Source organism: Corvus hawaiiensis, chromosome 3 (assembly GCF_020740725.1).
Source record: "Corvus hawaiiensis isolate bCorHaw1 chromosome 3, bCorHaw1.pri.cur, whole genome shotgun sequence".
Taxonomy (NCBI): domain Eukaryota; kingdom Metazoa; phylum Chordata; class Aves; order Passeriformes; family Corvidae; genus Corvus; species Corvus hawaiiensis.
In genome coordinates this window covers 19,817,868-19,836,339 of record NC_063215.1, presented here as the reverse complement: position 1 = coordinate 19,836,339, position 18,472 = coordinate 19,817,868, and the positions used below count along the sequence as shown (strand labels likewise).

Genomic DNA, 18,472 nt, shown 5'->3' with positions numbered 1-18,472 from the left:
ACATCTGATGACAATAATCTCAGTCACTTTTCTTTCCCTAACTCAATCACATGATGATGGGTGTTCAAGCCCCTTGGAGGAGAGAAGAAGGTAAAAAGCAGGATCCTGATTTCAGGGTTCTGGCAAGCAGACTTTGGGCTGTTAAGAGATCAGCTTGAAAGAATCCCATAGGATACATATAAGTCCTGGAGAAAAGAGGGGTCTAGGAGAGATCCCCTCATTGATTTTCAAGGATCACCTTCCCTAAGCTCAAGAATAGTCCATCCCAACAAGCAAAGACAGCAGGAGGTCTGCATGATGAACAAGGAACTTCTCACTGAACTCAAATACAAAAAGGAAGCTGACAAGAGGTGGAAGCAGGGACAGGTGACCAGGGAGGAATGTAGAGATACTGTATCATCATATAAAAATTGGGTTAGGAAAGCCAAAGCCCACCTGGAGTTGAATCTCATGGGGGCATGAAGGGTGACAGCAAAGGATTCTACAGGTACATCAGCAGGAAAGGGACACTACTGGGTTGGACAAAGAATCTGATGAAGGATATGGAAAAGACCAAGGTACTCAGTGCCTTCTTCATCTCTAATCATCTCATGCATCTGCAAACTGAGGTGTCCTATACCAGTGGGAAAATCTGGAGCAAGCAAGACTTTGACTTGTTGGAGGAGGATTGGGTTACGGAACACCAAAACAGACACAATGTACACGAGTGGGCGGGAGCTCATAGAAGGTATTCACAAGTGGTGAGGGAGCTGGCTGATGTTATTGCAAGGCCTCTCCTGATAATTTTTGAGACATCATGGCCATTGGAAATGGAGGAGAGCCTGTCTTTCAGAAGGGCAATAAATGTGGATCCTTGGCAAGATTCACCTGGAATCCACTTCCAAACATGTGATAGACAAGAAAGTGTTTGGAAGATTTATAATGGGGAAATACCATCTTACCAACATCATAGTCATCCATAATGAAGTCATTGGATTGGTGGATGGGGGGCTAAGAGTGGATGTTTATCTTGCATATAGCAATTTTTTTTTACACTGGCTCCCATCATATCCTCATAGACAACTTGAGGGACTATGGACTTGATGAATAGGAAGATGGAATTTAAAACTGGCCAGAGTCAAAAGACTTGTGAGCTGTGGCATGAAGTCCAAGTTGAGGATGGTCACTAGTGCTATAGTAAGGAAATCGATAATGGATCCAGTAGTGTTTACTATCTGATGACCTGGATGATGGGACAGAGAAAGCCCTCAGCAAGTTGGCAGATGGTACAAAACTGGGAGGACTGGCTGCTAATATCAGATGGCTGTGCTGCTTTTCAGAGGGACTGGCACTGGCTGGAGAATAGGCTGACATGAAGTTCAGGAAGGGGCAGTGCACAATCCTATACCTGGGAAGGAATAACTGCAGACACCTGTAGAGGCTGGAGGCTGACAGGGTGGACGGCAACCTTACAGAAAAGGACCTGCAGATCCTAGTGGACACCAAGTTGAACTGAGCCAGCAATGCAGCCTTGTGGCTAAAGATGGCAACTCTCTCAGCTGCATTAGTGAAAGCATTGCCAGCAGGTGGAGGGAGGTGATCCTGCCCCTCCACTCAGCACTGCATAGTAAGGCAGCGTCTGGAGTCCTGTGTGCAGTCCTGTGCTTCCCATTGCAGGAGAGATATGGGCATGCTGGAGTAAGTCCAGCAAAAGGCCAAAGAGGTCAAGGACATGGAACATCTGGCATATGAGAAGAAGCTGAGAGAGCTGTGACTGTAGAGTTAAAGAAGAGAAGGCTCAGAGCAGTCTTTCCAAGGTGGAAAAATTCCCAGCTGGCAGCTGGGAATGAAGACTGCGCCAGAGTGTTCTCAAAAGTGCCCACTGAAAAAGGCAATGAACACAAACTGGAACACAGGAAATTCCGCTGAACGAGGAATATTTTTTATTTTTCACAGTGACGGTAGTCAAACACTGGAAAAGGCCCCAAATTTGTTCATCCGTGATTTCCATCATTGGCAATACTCAAAACTTGATTGCATGTGATCCTGAGCAGAGCAGCCTGGTCTAGTGGGAGTTGTTCATGCCCATGGAGGGAGAGGATGGGACTAGGTGGTCTTTAAGGTCTATTCCAACGACTTAATATTCTATGATTTGCATGGGGAGTTGAATTAGATCATCTCCAGAAGCCCCTTCCATCTTTAGCTGCTCTGTATTTCTGTCCTAGTGTTTTCCTTAAAGTTTGAGATTTTTTTATTAAGTGTACAGTCTTAAATAAACAAAAAAACCTCACTTTGTGAGAACAGAAAAATTAATATGATTAGCATTTCCATGCTTATAATAATAATTAGATTTCAGAAAAAAAAGATCCACATTGCTTTTGTTTTATTAACTCATCATTAAAAAAAAAAAAAAACAAAACCCAAAACCCTAGCACAATCAGGAAAACAAGCAATAAAGAGGGCTGCTAATATGGATTTTCTGCATACCTTTAAGTAGATTATTTGGTATAATTGTGATTTGTCTTTTTGTGGGTTTTTTTTTCCTTTTTTCTCTTTCATAATTTTCTTTGGAACACCTGCATAGAAATCTATTCTGTAGTTCGGTTATAATGTTTTGAAAGGTGCCTGTACTGTCTGATTAGTGTTTCATTTTATGTTCAGTTTTCGCTGTCTTTTTTTTAAACACAATTACTAAAGCTTCATTTATGTGTGATTGTTTCCTCATTCTTTATTAAAAAATATTTTCATTGTGTCAACCTGAAGTATTTAGTATGTAATTTGGCCCTTGTTATTCTGAGATTTTCTTGGAAGTAGTTGAATTTAAAATGATACCACTTAGATATTTTTTAATATCATTTTAATTTCTAAATGATGAAGTGGCATAATTTGATAATGTACCCTTTGCTTGTTCAGAAACTTGAAGGAATTTTTAATGAATATGAAAACCAGCATAGTTTGGGGGGGTCCTGATAGCAGTTGACAAAATGGTTCTGGTGGATTTTATGTAAGTAAACTTTGCAGAATCCTGGAATATGTCCTTCTGAATGAATTTTTACAGTTGTGGTAATAACTATGCTATGAATGTTATGACTTGAAAAGCTGTCAACATTTGTGACAAATTTAACTAATTATTTTTACAATGAAAGCCTGACTTGACTGAGAATTATCAATTGACTTCAGCTTCACTGGGACTAAAATGAAATCAATCCCTAGGATTTTTTTTTAGCATTTGTGCTAGAATGCTGTTTCTCTTTTATAAGAAGAAAATAATAGCTGAGTTTCAGGTACAAGCAATAGAGAGAGATTATCTAAGATTACTCACAGGATTTTTAATGGCCCATTAACACCAGTAAGAATCATCTGAATACAGAAAATGTATATCCCTGTAGTACAAAAATCAAAGGAGGGTAATAAAGGCTAAAGTAAGCCTTTGACATTTATGTAATGAAGAGAACCTAAGCAGGAGCAGGGGAGGTGCCCTGTACTGCACCTTCTAATCAAAAAAATCCCTATCTGCAAAACAGAAAATCCTGATATAATGCATTATGTGCTATGGTATTGCCAAAAAAAAAAGGAAAAAAAAAAAAGAAGAAAAGAAAAGAAAAGGAAAAGAAAAGAAAAGAAAAAAGAAAAGAAAAGAAAAGAAAGGAAAAGAAAAGAAAAGAAAAGAAAAGAAAAGAAAAGAAAAGAAAAGAAAAGAAAAGAAAAGAAAAGAAAAGAAAAGAAAAGAAAAGAAAAGAAAAGAAAAGAAAAGAAAAGAAAAGAAAAGAAAAGAGAAAAAGCACAGGAAGTTTTCAGCAGTTGGAATAGTCTGAAACCAGTATGTCACAGAAAGACTGAAACTGTAATATTCTCACTTTTTCTTGCCTTAGCACTTCCATAGAACAGCACATAGTTTTCTTGTTTTCTGCTGTGCAGAATAGAGGTAATAGAAAGTATGGCAGTATGTAAAAGGGGTATAAAACACACATAAGTATAGGTGTGGCAGCAAAACTGGGATTAGGTAAGCAATGATCCATGATCCTTAAGCTGACTCATCCATCTGCGTGCTGGCACAGGATGAGTAGTAGAGTGCAAAGGCACAGTTTATATTAACTGTCATCCCAGAGAGCTGTGTGACAGTGGGAGAAGCAGTGGTAAACCTCAGGCAGGATCCTGTTTACCACCAGCTGTTTTATGGCTTCTTGTTTAGCTGCACTTTCAAATGTTGGATAGCCACAGCTTTTGTAAATTTTGTTCGATTTTTCACAAATATTTTTAATACCCTGACTAGAGTTAATATGTCAGATTATTTTACAGATTAGTAACCTAAGGTGATCATTCCTGCAAGAGATAGTGTTAGTGGGCAGCTACTCTTTTTCTTAAGCATACATAGAAATTACCTTTTTTTTTGAAATATTCATTTTCTTTCATTTTTATCTTTTTCCCTTTTATTACTGTTAATTATGCTTACTGTTTTCTGTCCTTATTTTAAGTCTTCTCTTCCTCTTCCCTAACTAAGCTTTGTTATACCAAGAACTATTCTGTCTTTTCACATCCATACCTCTACTCCTGCTTTCCTTCACAAAATGCCATCATGTCTCTTACCCTGCAAATTTGACTTTTATACTTGCATAAAACTGTGAAATGGTTGATAGTGTTTAAGCTCATGTACCTTTTCTGAACACAGGACTTTCATAAATATGCTTCAAATATACACAACGAAGGAATTTGTATTCTCAGTGTCTCATCACCAAAATACCAGTGCACTCATGGACATTACTTCCTATGGCCTTTCCGCTGTGAAATACTTCTAGGATAACCTGACAGTAGTTCTGCCATTGTACTGGTATGACTTCATGGTGCTGTTGATGTTGTCTGGAAAGCAACAATTAAAATATCTCTCTTCTCTTCCTTTAACTGTCAGGGCTCTTGTCTGTTTCTGTGTCTGTTTTAGTTCTTTGGTTCCGTGTTCCAAACTTAAAATAAATCCCCTCACTCCTGTTCTTTTCTCCTGCCATTTCTCATGTGATAGGAGTTTGCTTGTATTGTTCTGGTGAATACCTTTCTGGGACAGGATTATTGTAAGATTTCCTGAAGTCCTTGAGTTTCACATTCTGGTGTCTCTTTGCCATCTGACTTCTGTTTAGTGCTCTTCCCTGCTAAGCACTGACTGCTGCTTAACTTTGTGCAGAAGCTCTCTTTTCCTAACTCACTGCTGTTGCAGCCTATGCTCAGAGAAGCTGATGCTCCTCCCGTGGTTGCCTGCTCCTCTCACTCTCTTGCTGGCCCAGCAGAGGTGCTGCCCAGGCCTTTACTGTGCCATGCTGACCTATGAGTCCAGTCAGAGCCCGTTCAGCCACCTTTGCCATGGTCTGCAGTACAGATCATCTTTACCCCCAGCCTATGCTAATGAGACTTTCCATGGGGTGTCAGTCAAATGCTGTGGCAGTCCAGTGGTCTGTGGCATTAAGGGACAGATGACACCAGACAGATGGTTATGGATAAAAGTAAATTCTGCTGCACATTTATCACTGTGAAATACAGATTTTTGGCAAGATTTTATCAAAACCGTTGAAATGTCCAACTCTTTTGTCAAGCATCTTACTTTTGAATTCTTTTTACTCAGAAATGTTTGATTGTTTCCTACCTAGTTTCCTTTCCTAGTTTTATTTTCGTTCTGTGATACATGCATCCAGATGTGTAAATGCACCTCCATAGGCTTCAGTCATGGTTACAGGGCTTTTGTTTCAATCAGTTGCATGTGCTGGTTGTCAATCAGCAAATTACTGAAGCTGAGAAAGATATGAAACAAGTTTTATATGCAGCTGCTAAAATTAGCATCAGTTCCAGATTTTTTTTCTTAGTACTGATCTTCTTGTTTGTCTTGATGGTAATTAGACTAGACTGTATATGCTTTAAAAATACGAGTTTCTTTGAATTCTGGACAAATATTCATTCATCCTAGACCATGTATTGTTTTTAAAATGAGAGCTGAATCTGTATCTGCACTTACTATTTCTGATTACATTTTTTCTTGCTTTTGAAACGTCGTTTAGAATACATATTCTCCATCTTAAGAAATCTTTGTCTGAAGTCTGAATTCAGATAAATCTTTGAATTTTCAGTACTTAAATTACCTGCAGTTTTTCTTCAATTACTGGGTTTTGCAAAGACCCTTCAGTTGCTCCTAGGTTTCCTTTTTCTTCTATGCTATTTTCTTTGTATACTTCCAGTTTCTGAAGGATAACTGCTTAAGATCTTGAAACTGGTTATTTATTATTATTTTGCTGTTGTTTTGTTTGTTTTGTTTTTGTCTTCTGCAGAAAGCTTTAGTACTTTTTTCCTAGTTGGACCTAGTTCTTTTCCGCTTTATTCAGAAATTAAGCAGTTAGATATAGCTTTCTTCTTGGTTTTGGCAGAGTAACACAACAGTTTAATAGATAAAAAAAACCCCAACAATTTTATGCAAAAGCTTGAAAAAGAATGAATGTGGTGGACCTGTACCAGTCTGAAGGGGAAGGATAGCAAGAGCAGGATGAATCAAAATCTGCTATTAAAAAAAAGTGATGCCTTTATATTGCCCTTACTTGGTTATTCTAGGTTAAGAAAGTGGGTGAGGTTTTTTTCTTATGCTCTCAGGAATACAGGAATATTTATTAATCAGCTGAAGCCCCACCAGGGTAAGATACATGGTATCAGCAATAGAAATAATCACATTAATTTTCTGATAATCTGTTTTTTAAATAATCTCCGAAGGGAATGTTGTGGGTTTTTCCAACAATTGCTAAGTGGTTTAGTTTGAAGTGTGAAATTTATGCTTTCTTGTTTGACTGGTAGGAACCTTCCGTAAGCATAGGAGAATCTTTATATTCTGAGGTTTTATATTCTTAAGCCATTTACTTAAAGATACTATCTAAATAAAAATAAAAGTAGGCAATTTTTCTAATAGTTTGAGCCTTGGCAGTTTTCTGGGATAGAATTTCTATTTTAACATATTTAACCATGTGTCTCTATTAGCATTTGTTAGTTTTTAAGAAGGCAATTTTTATTCTGACATGACATTCTGAAAGTTTATTTTTCAAGTGTGCAGTACAGAATTCAAATATTTGTGTCTGATGTTTTGAGAGGTGCATGAGAATGACAACAATCAATCATATCTAATTAGCTCATGACACACTGAGCTTGCAGTAATTAAACAAGATATTAGTGCTTACTGATTAGGATCACAGATATTGTGAGCCAGCTATTAATCACTTTTCTTGCAAGGCTGATGTCATTAACAGATATGTACCCCTAAGGCTGTTTTGACTGTTGGGTTGGCTGTGATGTAAGCAGCAAAATAGACTGTTAGATTTTGTATATTGAGAGCATCTTTTCAAACTTCTGTTACCTTGAAAATTTAGTAAAAACTCTGTTCTGAGTTGTTAGAAAGTGATATTGCCATACTGCAGTAAAGATCTTCTAAAAACTTGTAATGGTAATAGACCTTTTACAACTGTGTGTATTGAAATGTCAGTCCATAATACTGTTATTAATAAATGCAGATGTAAAAAGAAAAAAAGAATTTTTTATGAAAATAGTAATATTGAAAGTGCATATTTCAGATGTAATCAATGTTTTTGGGAAAAATTCACTCAAATATTTCTTAAATATCTGGTTTTGACCATCTTTATTTCTGATGCTGATTCTTATCAAAGAGAGCATTTAAAATTTGCAGTACATTTTAATTCAGTACCTTTAGTCTTAATTGACTTACACGAGAATCAATGATGTCCATCAGATAATATTCCACTGGCTTTATGGTGAATGTAAATCACTTTTGTGAAAGGAGTTATCAGAAATTTGTGATTTTCTTCACTGAGAACGATTGTGAGCATTATGAAACTACGAAATGGAGTTACGGCTCTAATAAAAATGCATGACCTAATATCAGTCTTGAAAAATGGTATGACAAAAATAAGTACTCTTACTAGCTTCTTACTGAGGCTATAAAGCAGTTGTGGTTTTTTCTGTAATTTTCTGTGCATTTGGCTTGTGGGTGTGCTTGCTTTGAATAGGAGCTAAAAGAAGCTGTGTATGTTCCAAGTACATCATAACAATTAGGTAGCTATTAGGTTGATGCCTTTTCTTGGTCTTAAGAATCAAACACGGTTAGAAGGGAAAAAGGGGTTTTACCTCAGTATTTATTTTAAGGATCCTTAGGTGCACCACGTCCAGGTGGAATGTGCCAAAATGCACACCACAATGCACACCCGCAATAGATCAGGTATAACATTATAGGTTTTACTAATTAGCATATCTAGCAAAGATTCCCCAATGAGAGGCTCGCGTGATCCCCCCTCCCCGAGGAACCTTCCCCAGGATGGTCCTAGCTCAGTTTACAAAATGTGTTCTGGAGAGGACTTTGTTGTCTGGGGTTTCTAAGGTGTTTAGTCTCCTAACTTAACAAAATAAGTCCAAGAATGTAGGCTAAAAAGCACTAAGAATACAAAAAGCTGTGAAAAGGTATATAAAAAGGGTATAAAAGAAAAGGCAAAAAATCATCGTGGCATCAAGGTCAGTTTGATTGTATATTATTCTAGTTTAAAAGGTGGGGTTTTGTTGATTTTGTGATACTAAAAATAATTAAGTGTTAAAAATTAACATTGGCAGGTTCTTTCATTCCAACTGGAATGAAATTTAGACTTAACTTGGTTTTATCTTAATTTCAAATATTTCCCTTTAAGCCACTTTAAAATATTTCCCCTCAGACATGAGCAGCAGTGTAATGGCTGGACCACTGTGGGGGCCACAAGTTTAATCATCTGCAGCGGTGCTGGTGTTGGTGCTGTTTCCCAGCTGCAGTGCTTCTCTTTTGGGAAGGGACGCAGAAGCAGCTGCTGGTGGACTGCATGTGTGCCTGAATGTGGAGGGTGTGAAAGGGGGGTTGTGGCCCCTGCCATGACTGTAGGTGTGTCCTGGCCTTTGGACTCTGAGATGGGGTGAGCAGGACTGCTGGGCCTAATGGATGTAAGGGCATTGCTGCGTCCTTCTGTACATGGGAATTGGATGGTCGTAGTACTGGTGAGGTAGGGCAGTAGATAGAGCAGAAAATACTGATACTGCTCTCATCCAGATATTTTCTATATCATGTTCTGACATTTTTACCTATAGTGACAGTAAGCATGATGATTTTTTCCTGATTTTTTTTTAAATTAACATGTTTTTTACGCATTTATGTTTTAAAGCAAAGAATCAGTTTTGTTATTAACATTGTTACTGGTAGCAGTAGTATTTTAGTGTAAGGAAATAAATGTTTGTTTGCTATGCTGTTGCCATAGCCTCCATCTGGATGGGTGGGTAGACAACTGCTTGGATACTCAGTCTGGGGGTAGTGGTTAATGAGGTATCCTGTGTCTGGATTCCTGTGGCAAGTGGTGTTTTTCAGATATCTATCCTGTGACCCATCTTCTTTAACCTCTTTGTTAGTGACCTGGAAGAGAGCACAGAGGGCGTGGATTTCAGATTTGCTGATGACACTAAACTGGAGGGTGCAGTCAGTACACCACTGATAGACACCTAGGCAGGCTAACAAACAGACTGCCAGAAATTCAAGAAATTAATGAACTAAACTCATAAAATCCAACAAGTGCCACATCCTGCACCTGGGAACGAAGAGCCCCTGGCAGAGATACAGAGTGGGGCCTACCTGTGGAGAGCTCTTATGAAGAGTCTTGGGGAGTCCTGATGAGTAGTGAGTTGTACCTGAGCCAGCAGTGACACTGGCTCGGATACAAGGCTCAGATAAGTGAACATTATCCTGAGCTGTGTGAGGAGGAGCACAACCAGGAGATCAAGGGAAGGGGTTATCCCTCTCTACCCAGTGCTCATTAGACTGTATCTTGAATACTGTGTGCAGTTTGGATTCCCTCAGTACAAAAAAGACATTGATAACGTAGAGAAAGTTCATTGTGAAGCCACCAAGCTTACTGGGGCTGGAGGCACCTTTCCCTGTGAGGGAGCTGGGCTTGTTCAGCCTTGAGACAGCTTCATCAGGACCTAAACGCAGCCTTTCCATGTCAATGAGGAGATCAAGAAGATGGAACCAGGCTCTTTGTAATGGTGTCTGGGTGGACAGGAGACAGCAAGTGGAACTTGAAATGGGACACAATGAAAAGCCTTTCCTCATGAGGACAGTCAAGCAGTGGAGCTGGTTGCCCACCAGTGGGGAGCAGCCTCCATTCTTGGAGGCTTTCAGCTGATCTGGTCACAGAATTGCCTTGCTTTGAGGTTGGGCTTCAAACCTTTCCAGATCCCTTCCAACATGTGACGGTACAATGATGCTTTCTATCCTAATACAGGAGTCTGGAACTACTCTGAGATATGCAACAAATCCATACCATTTTGTTCTCCAGAACATTTTTCGAGATGCTTCTTCTGACTTGTTCACAGAACCCCTCACCCTCATAGTATCAGGGAACCATAACCTATCCTCCAAATAGTCTGTTTAAGGGCTTCATTATCATTATAGTCAGAATTTCTTAAAGGAAAGAGTATTGAGGTTAAGTATTTTTGTCTCTGCATTTGTGAAACAGTGTAATTAGATGTAAAAGTTGTAGTATTTTAAAGCTGAGAATAAGGACAACTCCATGTGTAATTACAGGAAAAAACATACTCTGTAAGGGAGCTCTATGTAATTGATTTCAGAAAGTTATAATTTATTTCTGTCTGCTTTTAGTTGTACTGAATGGTTCTTTGTGTGTTTGTGGTGCTAATGGAATCATTGATTCTCTGTGTTCCACAGATGTGTTACCACTCTTGCTATCTACTACCTTTACCCATTTGTCCCATGTTGGTCCATTGAAAAGTGTGTATTTGTGTTCTTACTCAAGGTCCCCTAAGCCTGGAATTATCTTTTCATCATTAAAGACATGGGTACATTTATTCTTAGGGTACAGTCATCTTTCAGATTAAGTGCTATGAAAATTATGATTATTTACAAAGTTTGTTGTAAATGTCACTCTTCCATCTGCAAGGCCCCTAAGTGATAAACTTCTTCAGGCCTTAATGGTTATTTTTCACCCATCCTATGGCAGTTGCAAGTTGTTCAGTCCAGGTGTCCTTGTAAAGCCAGTAAGGCTTTTGCCTGTATGAAGATACTCAGTCATAAAAAGTCACATAATTTTGAATATTAGCATGAAATAGATCTAAGAGAGATTTTCTTTTCTGGGATTTTGCCCTGTGAGAGGGTTAATACCGGTACCATTTGGGCAGATGTTTGTTCAGTTTTCTCTCAGAATCTATTAGCAATGGATGTCCATAATTTATCCAAGCAATCTGTTCAAGGACTTCCATTTCCTTGTAACCGGAATATGTTCAAAGGAGGAGATCTCTGAATTATTTTCTTTCCTGATTGCTCTATTTGTCTTTGTAATAGATTTTAAAGTACTTAAAACTGTCACTGTGTTCTCTTATATGCTGTCTTTAGACTAAACAGCTGAATTTGTCTTGAATTACTTACACATCCTATTTTACAGATCTCTGACCACTTCTAATTTTTTTGTTTTTCTCATGACCCTTTTCAGCTCATTACCTCTTTGATGCAGTGCAGCCATGAAACAACACTGACATAATACTGTATAAAAGGAAACAATATACTAAGATGTATTTAATGCAACACTGGTGATGGATTACTTCCTGGGCATTAAATTTTGCTCCCTCAACATTCAGTAGTGTTTAAGGAACCTTCTCTACTACCCAGCTATAGAACTGTACTTTTGTTTGCACTTTTAGATACTGTCTTGTAATATTGTGAAAAAGTAAATCAGTGGAAAAGAATGTGAAGAAAGCACGTGTTTGCCTTTATTGTAACAACAAAATATTGATGCCCATATTATTCTGCCAGTCCTCACTGCTACATATCTGTTTCCATTCTTTAAGAAATGGTGAAAAAAAGCTTTTCTTCTTCCATAAAGATGACTGTTCTTCCTATAGTGTAACACCTTGCGCTTTTTTTTTCCTTTATCTTTCATACCATATTAAATCTTTTTATGTTAGTCAAGGATATTTTAAATTTGAATTCTGTCATTCTCTGAGAATGTATCTTTCTCTTTTGATCATGATAGGAAATTTGGTGTAGAAAATGTCAAACCAGTTGTGAGAGAGAGAGTATGTTTGAGCCTGCTGTAACTTAGTGCTCAGGGCACTATGTGGGACTGCCTGAAGTTCTCCTTCTTCCTAATCTTAAGTGATGTAGGATAAAAATCAGTGACTCCAGTTCTTATGTGTCCTCAGCAAGTGTTGCAACCATAAGTATGCCACAGATACGTAATTTCAACAGAGATAATTTCATTTAAAAAAAAGAAGTTGGATTAGAGAATTTTATCACTCGACCTGTGAGGTGTAAATGTTGCTGATAAAATATTAGTCTGGAAATACAATGTAGCATTTCAGTGCCAAAAAAAAGTTCAGATATAGTGCTTAAAGAATTTTATTTATAAGTAAAGAAAGGTCATTTATGAATTAACTTCAGCAGATAAAAATTGAACTGCAGTGCCCTTGAAGCTATGGATATCTTTATTAAGGATGAAGATCAGCAAATGGTGTTTTCTGCTGGAGAACCAATGTAGCTCAGTGCAGAGGAATTTTTTTGCAAGCTATTTCAAAATAAAACTTACAGCAGTAAAGACAAGTATTTTATGCCAGTAAGACCGAAGTTTGTTGTAGAGATGCCTAGTTTGAAACAGAATTTGCAGCTGTGAGCTTTAGACTGCAGATACAGCACATTGAAAGAGTCGTGGCTCTTTTGAGTAGGGTCCTAAAACATTACTCTGAACAGGGAGTGCTTTAAAGCAAGTACACTGGCTAGGGACCTTCTTAAGTAGTCAACAATAAAACTGATAAAAGGATTCATCTGCCATTCTAGCTTCCTCTAGAGAGGAATGTTTTCTGTGGTATTGACAGGTTTTGAGCTGGTTTGAGAAAGTACGTTTCAGTGGTTTTTTTCTTTTTTTCAAAAACAGAGCAGTGTCTATGCTTTCTTAAAAGTCACAGCTACTGTGATGCTTATACTACTGATCTCCTTTTCTCTTCCTCCCACCACATAGTGAACATGTACATGGACACCCACACACTCCTCTTCCTGAAGCCAGTGTCTAGAAAACTGTCAGAGATATGAAAATCAACATTTAATCTCTTCTTCTGCCCAAGTGAATTTAAGTTTATATTCCCCTACCTCTCAATGTAACCCTATTGAGATATGACTCCCTATGAACTTTCTGCATGCTTTTCATTACAAAGCATATGACCTCTAGCAATACTGTATCATTTTGGGGAGTTATTTTAACTTTTCGGTTCTCAGTTTTTGATACCAGTTACCTAGAATGGCTACTGTATAGCCAGTGTTTAAATAAGAAATCGAGATGAACATAGCTAGTTAAAATGTGGGATGTAAGTATACATGCAAAGAGTAAGTTCTCATTTAAAGATTCTTGTTTGAAGAAACCTTTTGTCTTGACTGGGATTTGCCCGCTCAAGTTATGTATGCCATCTCTTTACCACAAAGAGAGAACAAGGGAATGTGCTGAACTCTGATTCAAAGCCATTTATAATGGTCTAAAAAAAGCTGACTTGTAAGGCTGAGAGAAATCCAGATTAATCTCATTGATTCTGAAAGCAAATAAGGTATTGCTGCACATCATCTTGGATCGTGTCAGGAGTTGGATGAAGTGTAATGTAGGTATTGGATTTTAATAGTAAGAGATGAGCTTCAGTGGGACTTCAGTTGAAATAGTGTGATGGAAAATGCTAAACTATTTAATAGGTCACTCTGCAAATTTCATTTGTTACCTGATCATCTGTTACAAATGAAAGTTCAGAGTTATTTTCTTTGTGTTTCTTCTAAACATATGTAACTATATCTAGCCAGAGAATTGTTCTGAGTGTAGGCTGTATAAAGAGTGCTCCAGAGCTTTGTTCTTCCAGTGTTTCTGTAAAGCATGCTCTGGTACACAGCAAAAGTAGCACAGTGGTCACCAGCCCAGGTGGGACAGTGATGCACAGCATCTGAACAACAGCAAAATTCAGGGACAGTGCTTTTTCAAGGCTGTAGTTCTACTGTTTGGAAATACTTCCTGCTGGCATCATGGCTTTTAGGCAGATGGTACTGGCATAGTTTTCATATGTTGTCATTCACAAAAATGTATTGATAAGATATTCACACATGCTGCAAATGTGAAAAGACTCAAAATCTTTGAAAAATAAAGAAATGCTAGATTCCAAACAAGTGAGAATGATTAAGGCTTTATACTTCATCTGAAAGTATAAAGCCTTTCTACATCACTGAACTTTATTTCCCTTAGACATACCCAGCAAACACTGAATAGATATGCCTGCCCACAATTAGACACTTATATTTGAGTTGTTATTTATATTTACCTTATAACTCAAAGTAGAGAGCTATGAGTCACTTGTTCTCTTTTAGATAGATGTATAAAAGAGATCAGATAGAGTCATGTTTTGGAGGTGTCTTTTGCTTCACCACTGCCTTGACAGTTTCTAAACAGCTTAGATGTGGGTTTCTTGTACAAAAACAGGCTGAGAGAATCGGGGTTTTCCAGTCTGGGAAAGAGAAGGCTCCAGGAAGACCTTAGAGCAGCCTGCCAGTATCTAAAGAGGGCCTTCAAGAAAGCTGAAGAGGGACTTGTACAAGGGTATGTGATGGGACAGGGCAGAACAGCTTTAAACTGAATGAGCATAGGTTTAAGTTACATATTAGAAAGAAATTTTTCAGTATGAAGGTAGTGAGGCACTGGAACAGGTTGCCCAAAGAAGTTGTGGATGTCCCATTCCTGGAAGCGTTCAAGGCCAGGTTGCAACCTGGTCTAGTGGAAGGTGTCCCTGCCTATGGCAGGGGTGTTGGAAGTAGATGATCTTTAAGGTCCCTGCCAGCCCAAGCTGTTCTGTGATTTCTGCACTGTAAATCTTTTGTGACATCCATTACAAACTGAAGATAGCTACATGTGGATGTCTGCTGACATGAACAATGTTTGTATTATAAACATGGAAGTCTGATCTTGCCTCCAGCTAGAAAAGGACCTGAGTATCCTAAAAAGCCTGTGTCAGCTTTATATGCTCAGAGGTCTTAGGATATCTCAGTGTCTTAAATGGCAGAAGTGACCTACATGGGGACAATTGTTTTGAGCCCAGGAATAGCTGAACTACATGAACAATTCACCTGAGCAACTGCTGTATATATAATTCCGAATAAATTTAATTGCTGTCTAGGCTGCATTTTCTATTTCTGCTGTAAGGGAGGTTTTGACTCAGTTGCTGCATAGAGCTACACCAAATGTAAATGCCTTAAGCTTAAGCTGATCCTGCTTTTAAAGACTGAAAGGTTTTATTGACAATCACCACAGACCTTTCTCCCTATTTCTGTAGAAATGGAAATGTTACGGAGCTAACGTTTCATGTTTAATTTTATTTTAAAATCCCTCGAGCTTTCATTCAGTACACAGGACATCTTTCTTTTTTAACTCCATTACTTTGTTATTTATACAGTCTACTATTTAAGAAAACATAAATGAACAACTTAATTTAAAATCTTCTTTTAAAAACAAATACTGCAGCTAAAACTTAAGTCATGCTTGATTTTTCTTCACTTGCATAAAGAGCACTGTTGTGATGATGCTGTTATATACATTATAAATTAATAAATACTACTTTTAAATGATCACTCATTTCAGAACAGGTGTTTTTGTCTTCTGTGCAGTGAATGTAAAGATCTGAAATTTCATTTGTCTGCATATCTTAACAAATAGCTGTAAACTTTCCTAATACCACAGTTTTCGTTTAAGGCAATATCTGACTGAATATTAGTGGAAAATTTAAGTAAATAAACAAGAAATTAAAATAAATTTTCTTTTCTACTACTCATGGAGAAAACATTGTTTATACCAAATACTTGACTATCCTAGAGTTTACTAGTTATTAGTCAAGTGATGATGTAACTTAAGAAATATATGTCCATCTTGACCTAAACAAAATAAATTCTGTAACAACTGTGTTTAATTATATATTTTACAATGTGAAAACATAGTTTTCTACTGTAACAGAACTCTGTATCTCAGCAACTTTTATGAAGAGTAAAGGTCTTTTTCTGCCAGAGTGGAAGGAACATCTTTAAGACAGGAACAATATTTCACTTCCCCACTTCTTGCTGAAAGTGGAAAATGTGTTGACATACATTTATACATACCTATCTGTTTCTAATACAGTTTCTTAAGTCTTTGTATAATTAAAATCAAATAGGACATCATTAATTGGCAGCACTCCTTTGTGGAACAGTACAATGGAGACATTTTTGTAATTTTTTTTTACTCTTTGCATATTAATGTCTACTTCAAAGACCACTTAGCCTGTATTTTCCAGTGCAAAAGAGGCTTTTAATGTCTAATCCATTTGAAGACTGAAAAGCAGACCAGTTTTCCGCTTTCTGTAAATAATGCTCATTTGTATGCTTTTTATGTATTGAATGAGATAGAGCTTGTTATTCACCATTATGAAATGTTCATATTCTTAAATTTTTTGTGTATGCCTTGCTTTTTTGCAGACTAAAACTGGTATTGCATTGTTGTATGATGAAGTATCTGAAAATGCTTATGACATCCGACTGAAGCTTACAAAAGAGGTATTAACAATTCAAAAACAAGATGTCGTCTGTGTTAGTGGAAGTGATCACAGTGCAAATGTAAGTGCTTCTATATCTCTGTGCTTTTGAATGTGCACTTAAATTTCTTCTGCAGAGGTCTCCTTATTGTATTGGAGTGCAAGAGATTTTAGAGGGTGATAGAAATACATGTAATTATCAGTTGTTGAGTCTTCTGTGCATACCTACATTCATGAATGTAAAACCTGCATTTTTGACCACTGCTATACATACTTTATTATGATATTTATAATCTTAACAGAAGCAAAAATGTCTATAAATACCAAAATTAAAACATTCTTCCACCAAATATTGGTAAGCCATTAAATTAAGAGAGAAAAGGAAAAAGTGTTTCCCAGTGAAAGCATTTGAAGAGTAAACTAATGCACCAAAGTTTTCTTTGTGTATCAGACAGGATGTCTGTTCAAGGGCATTGAGCTGACTGAGAGAACACTTGACAGGCACTTATTTCACTGTAATTCTCTTTCAGGCACAGATGGAGCTTGATCAGTGCCAGCATGTATGTGGTGCTTTTTTTTACCCAAAATTCAGGCTTTTTCAAAGCCTGTGGTGCCTCTAAGCTACAGGCTTAGAGGAATCTTCTGTGTGACCATTTGATAATGTCACAAGATAAACTAGTGACAGTTTGCATAAGCAATACAGAAAGGGTGTCTAGATTAAGTTATTTATTTCATTTCTTCGTATAAACAGTGTTCTTCTTGAATTTGGAATACCTATACTTAAATTTACTGAGTAAAATAAATTTCATTAGCTTTGCTGGTGTTTCTTAGAGTACAGAGTTCGTGTCAGCCTCCTCAGAGGGGCCCAAGGGAGAGTGTTTCTTCTCCTTGCTGTATTGCATGTTTCATGTAAACTTAAAATTAGGCATTTGAGGACATCAAGTGAATTTGTGATACTCTTCTAAGAATTAGAAGCAAAAGAAGTATATAATGGGTATTTTGCGTGTATATGTGAGTATGTTAGAGAGAGAGAGTCTGCATATATAGTAAGTGAATATTTCATTCCTGCTGCAGTATTTATATAAATTAATATCTCACATAAAATAATTTTAAATAGCTTTTAGCAGTTTGAAACATTATGTACTTTTCCATGGAATTCTGTGGAACATGACTTGCTCTTTAAAATGTTCAAAAAGGTTGATCGGTGACAGGCATGTCCACTTCTGGTTGGTTTGCTGAGATTAATATAAGCCTCATTCATCAGCTTTGCATATACTTTCTGCTTCACTGGGAAGCATGAAAAAACACAGCTTTTTTTTTTTTACCAGACATTGCTGGGAATGCTGATAAGTTGTATGCAAACTAGTTCTAAGAGTCATAGTAAAATATAATGAGACTTCAGTATATAGTGTCTGTACATATAATTATACATGATGGTGTTTAAATGCCTTGTGCATGAATCTCATAGAAAAATAGTCAAAATTCCATCCTACATAGTCCTAGGTTACTTCTTGATTGAACCAACACAAGCTAGTTGCATCTGAGAAGATACCATATCAAATCTGTATGTGTATTGATCAACACCCAAAAAAGAGCAAAAAAACCCCCCACCCAACACCCCCAAACTCCAACCTAAAGCAGTACAAAAACCCACCCCAAACCACCTAAGTCTGCCTCTTCCTTTTAGCATCAAGATTTGGGTTGATTTTGATGCCTTTTACTCCTACATTTTATAGGTACCCTAAATAGTATTTCCTGATAGAAGAGAGGGTAGGGAGACAAGCTTTGATACTTAAGGAATTGAATTTTGAAATAAATTCTGGAAAGTAATAGACCTTGCAGAGGAGGCATAGTTGGGATATGC

At 37.4% G+C, this 18,472-nt stretch overlaps 1 protein-coding gene across 1 annotated transcript in view; it reads left to right on the top strand.

Annotated features, from left to right (window-relative positions):
• The first annotated feature begins 458 nt into the window (after nucleotides 1–458).
• The window catches only part of SNTG2 (syntrophin gamma 2), a 157,998-nt gene continuing 139,984 nt past the window's right edge, over nucleotides 459–18,472 (top strand). The window contains exons 1-2 of the mRNA XM_048299092.1: nucleotides 459–740; nucleotides 16,553–16,690. Coding sequence (XP_048155049.1) covers nucleotides 459–740; nucleotides 16,553–16,690 — 420 coding nt within the window. The remainder of the gene's footprint in view (nucleotides 741–16,552; nucleotides 16,691–18,472) is intronic.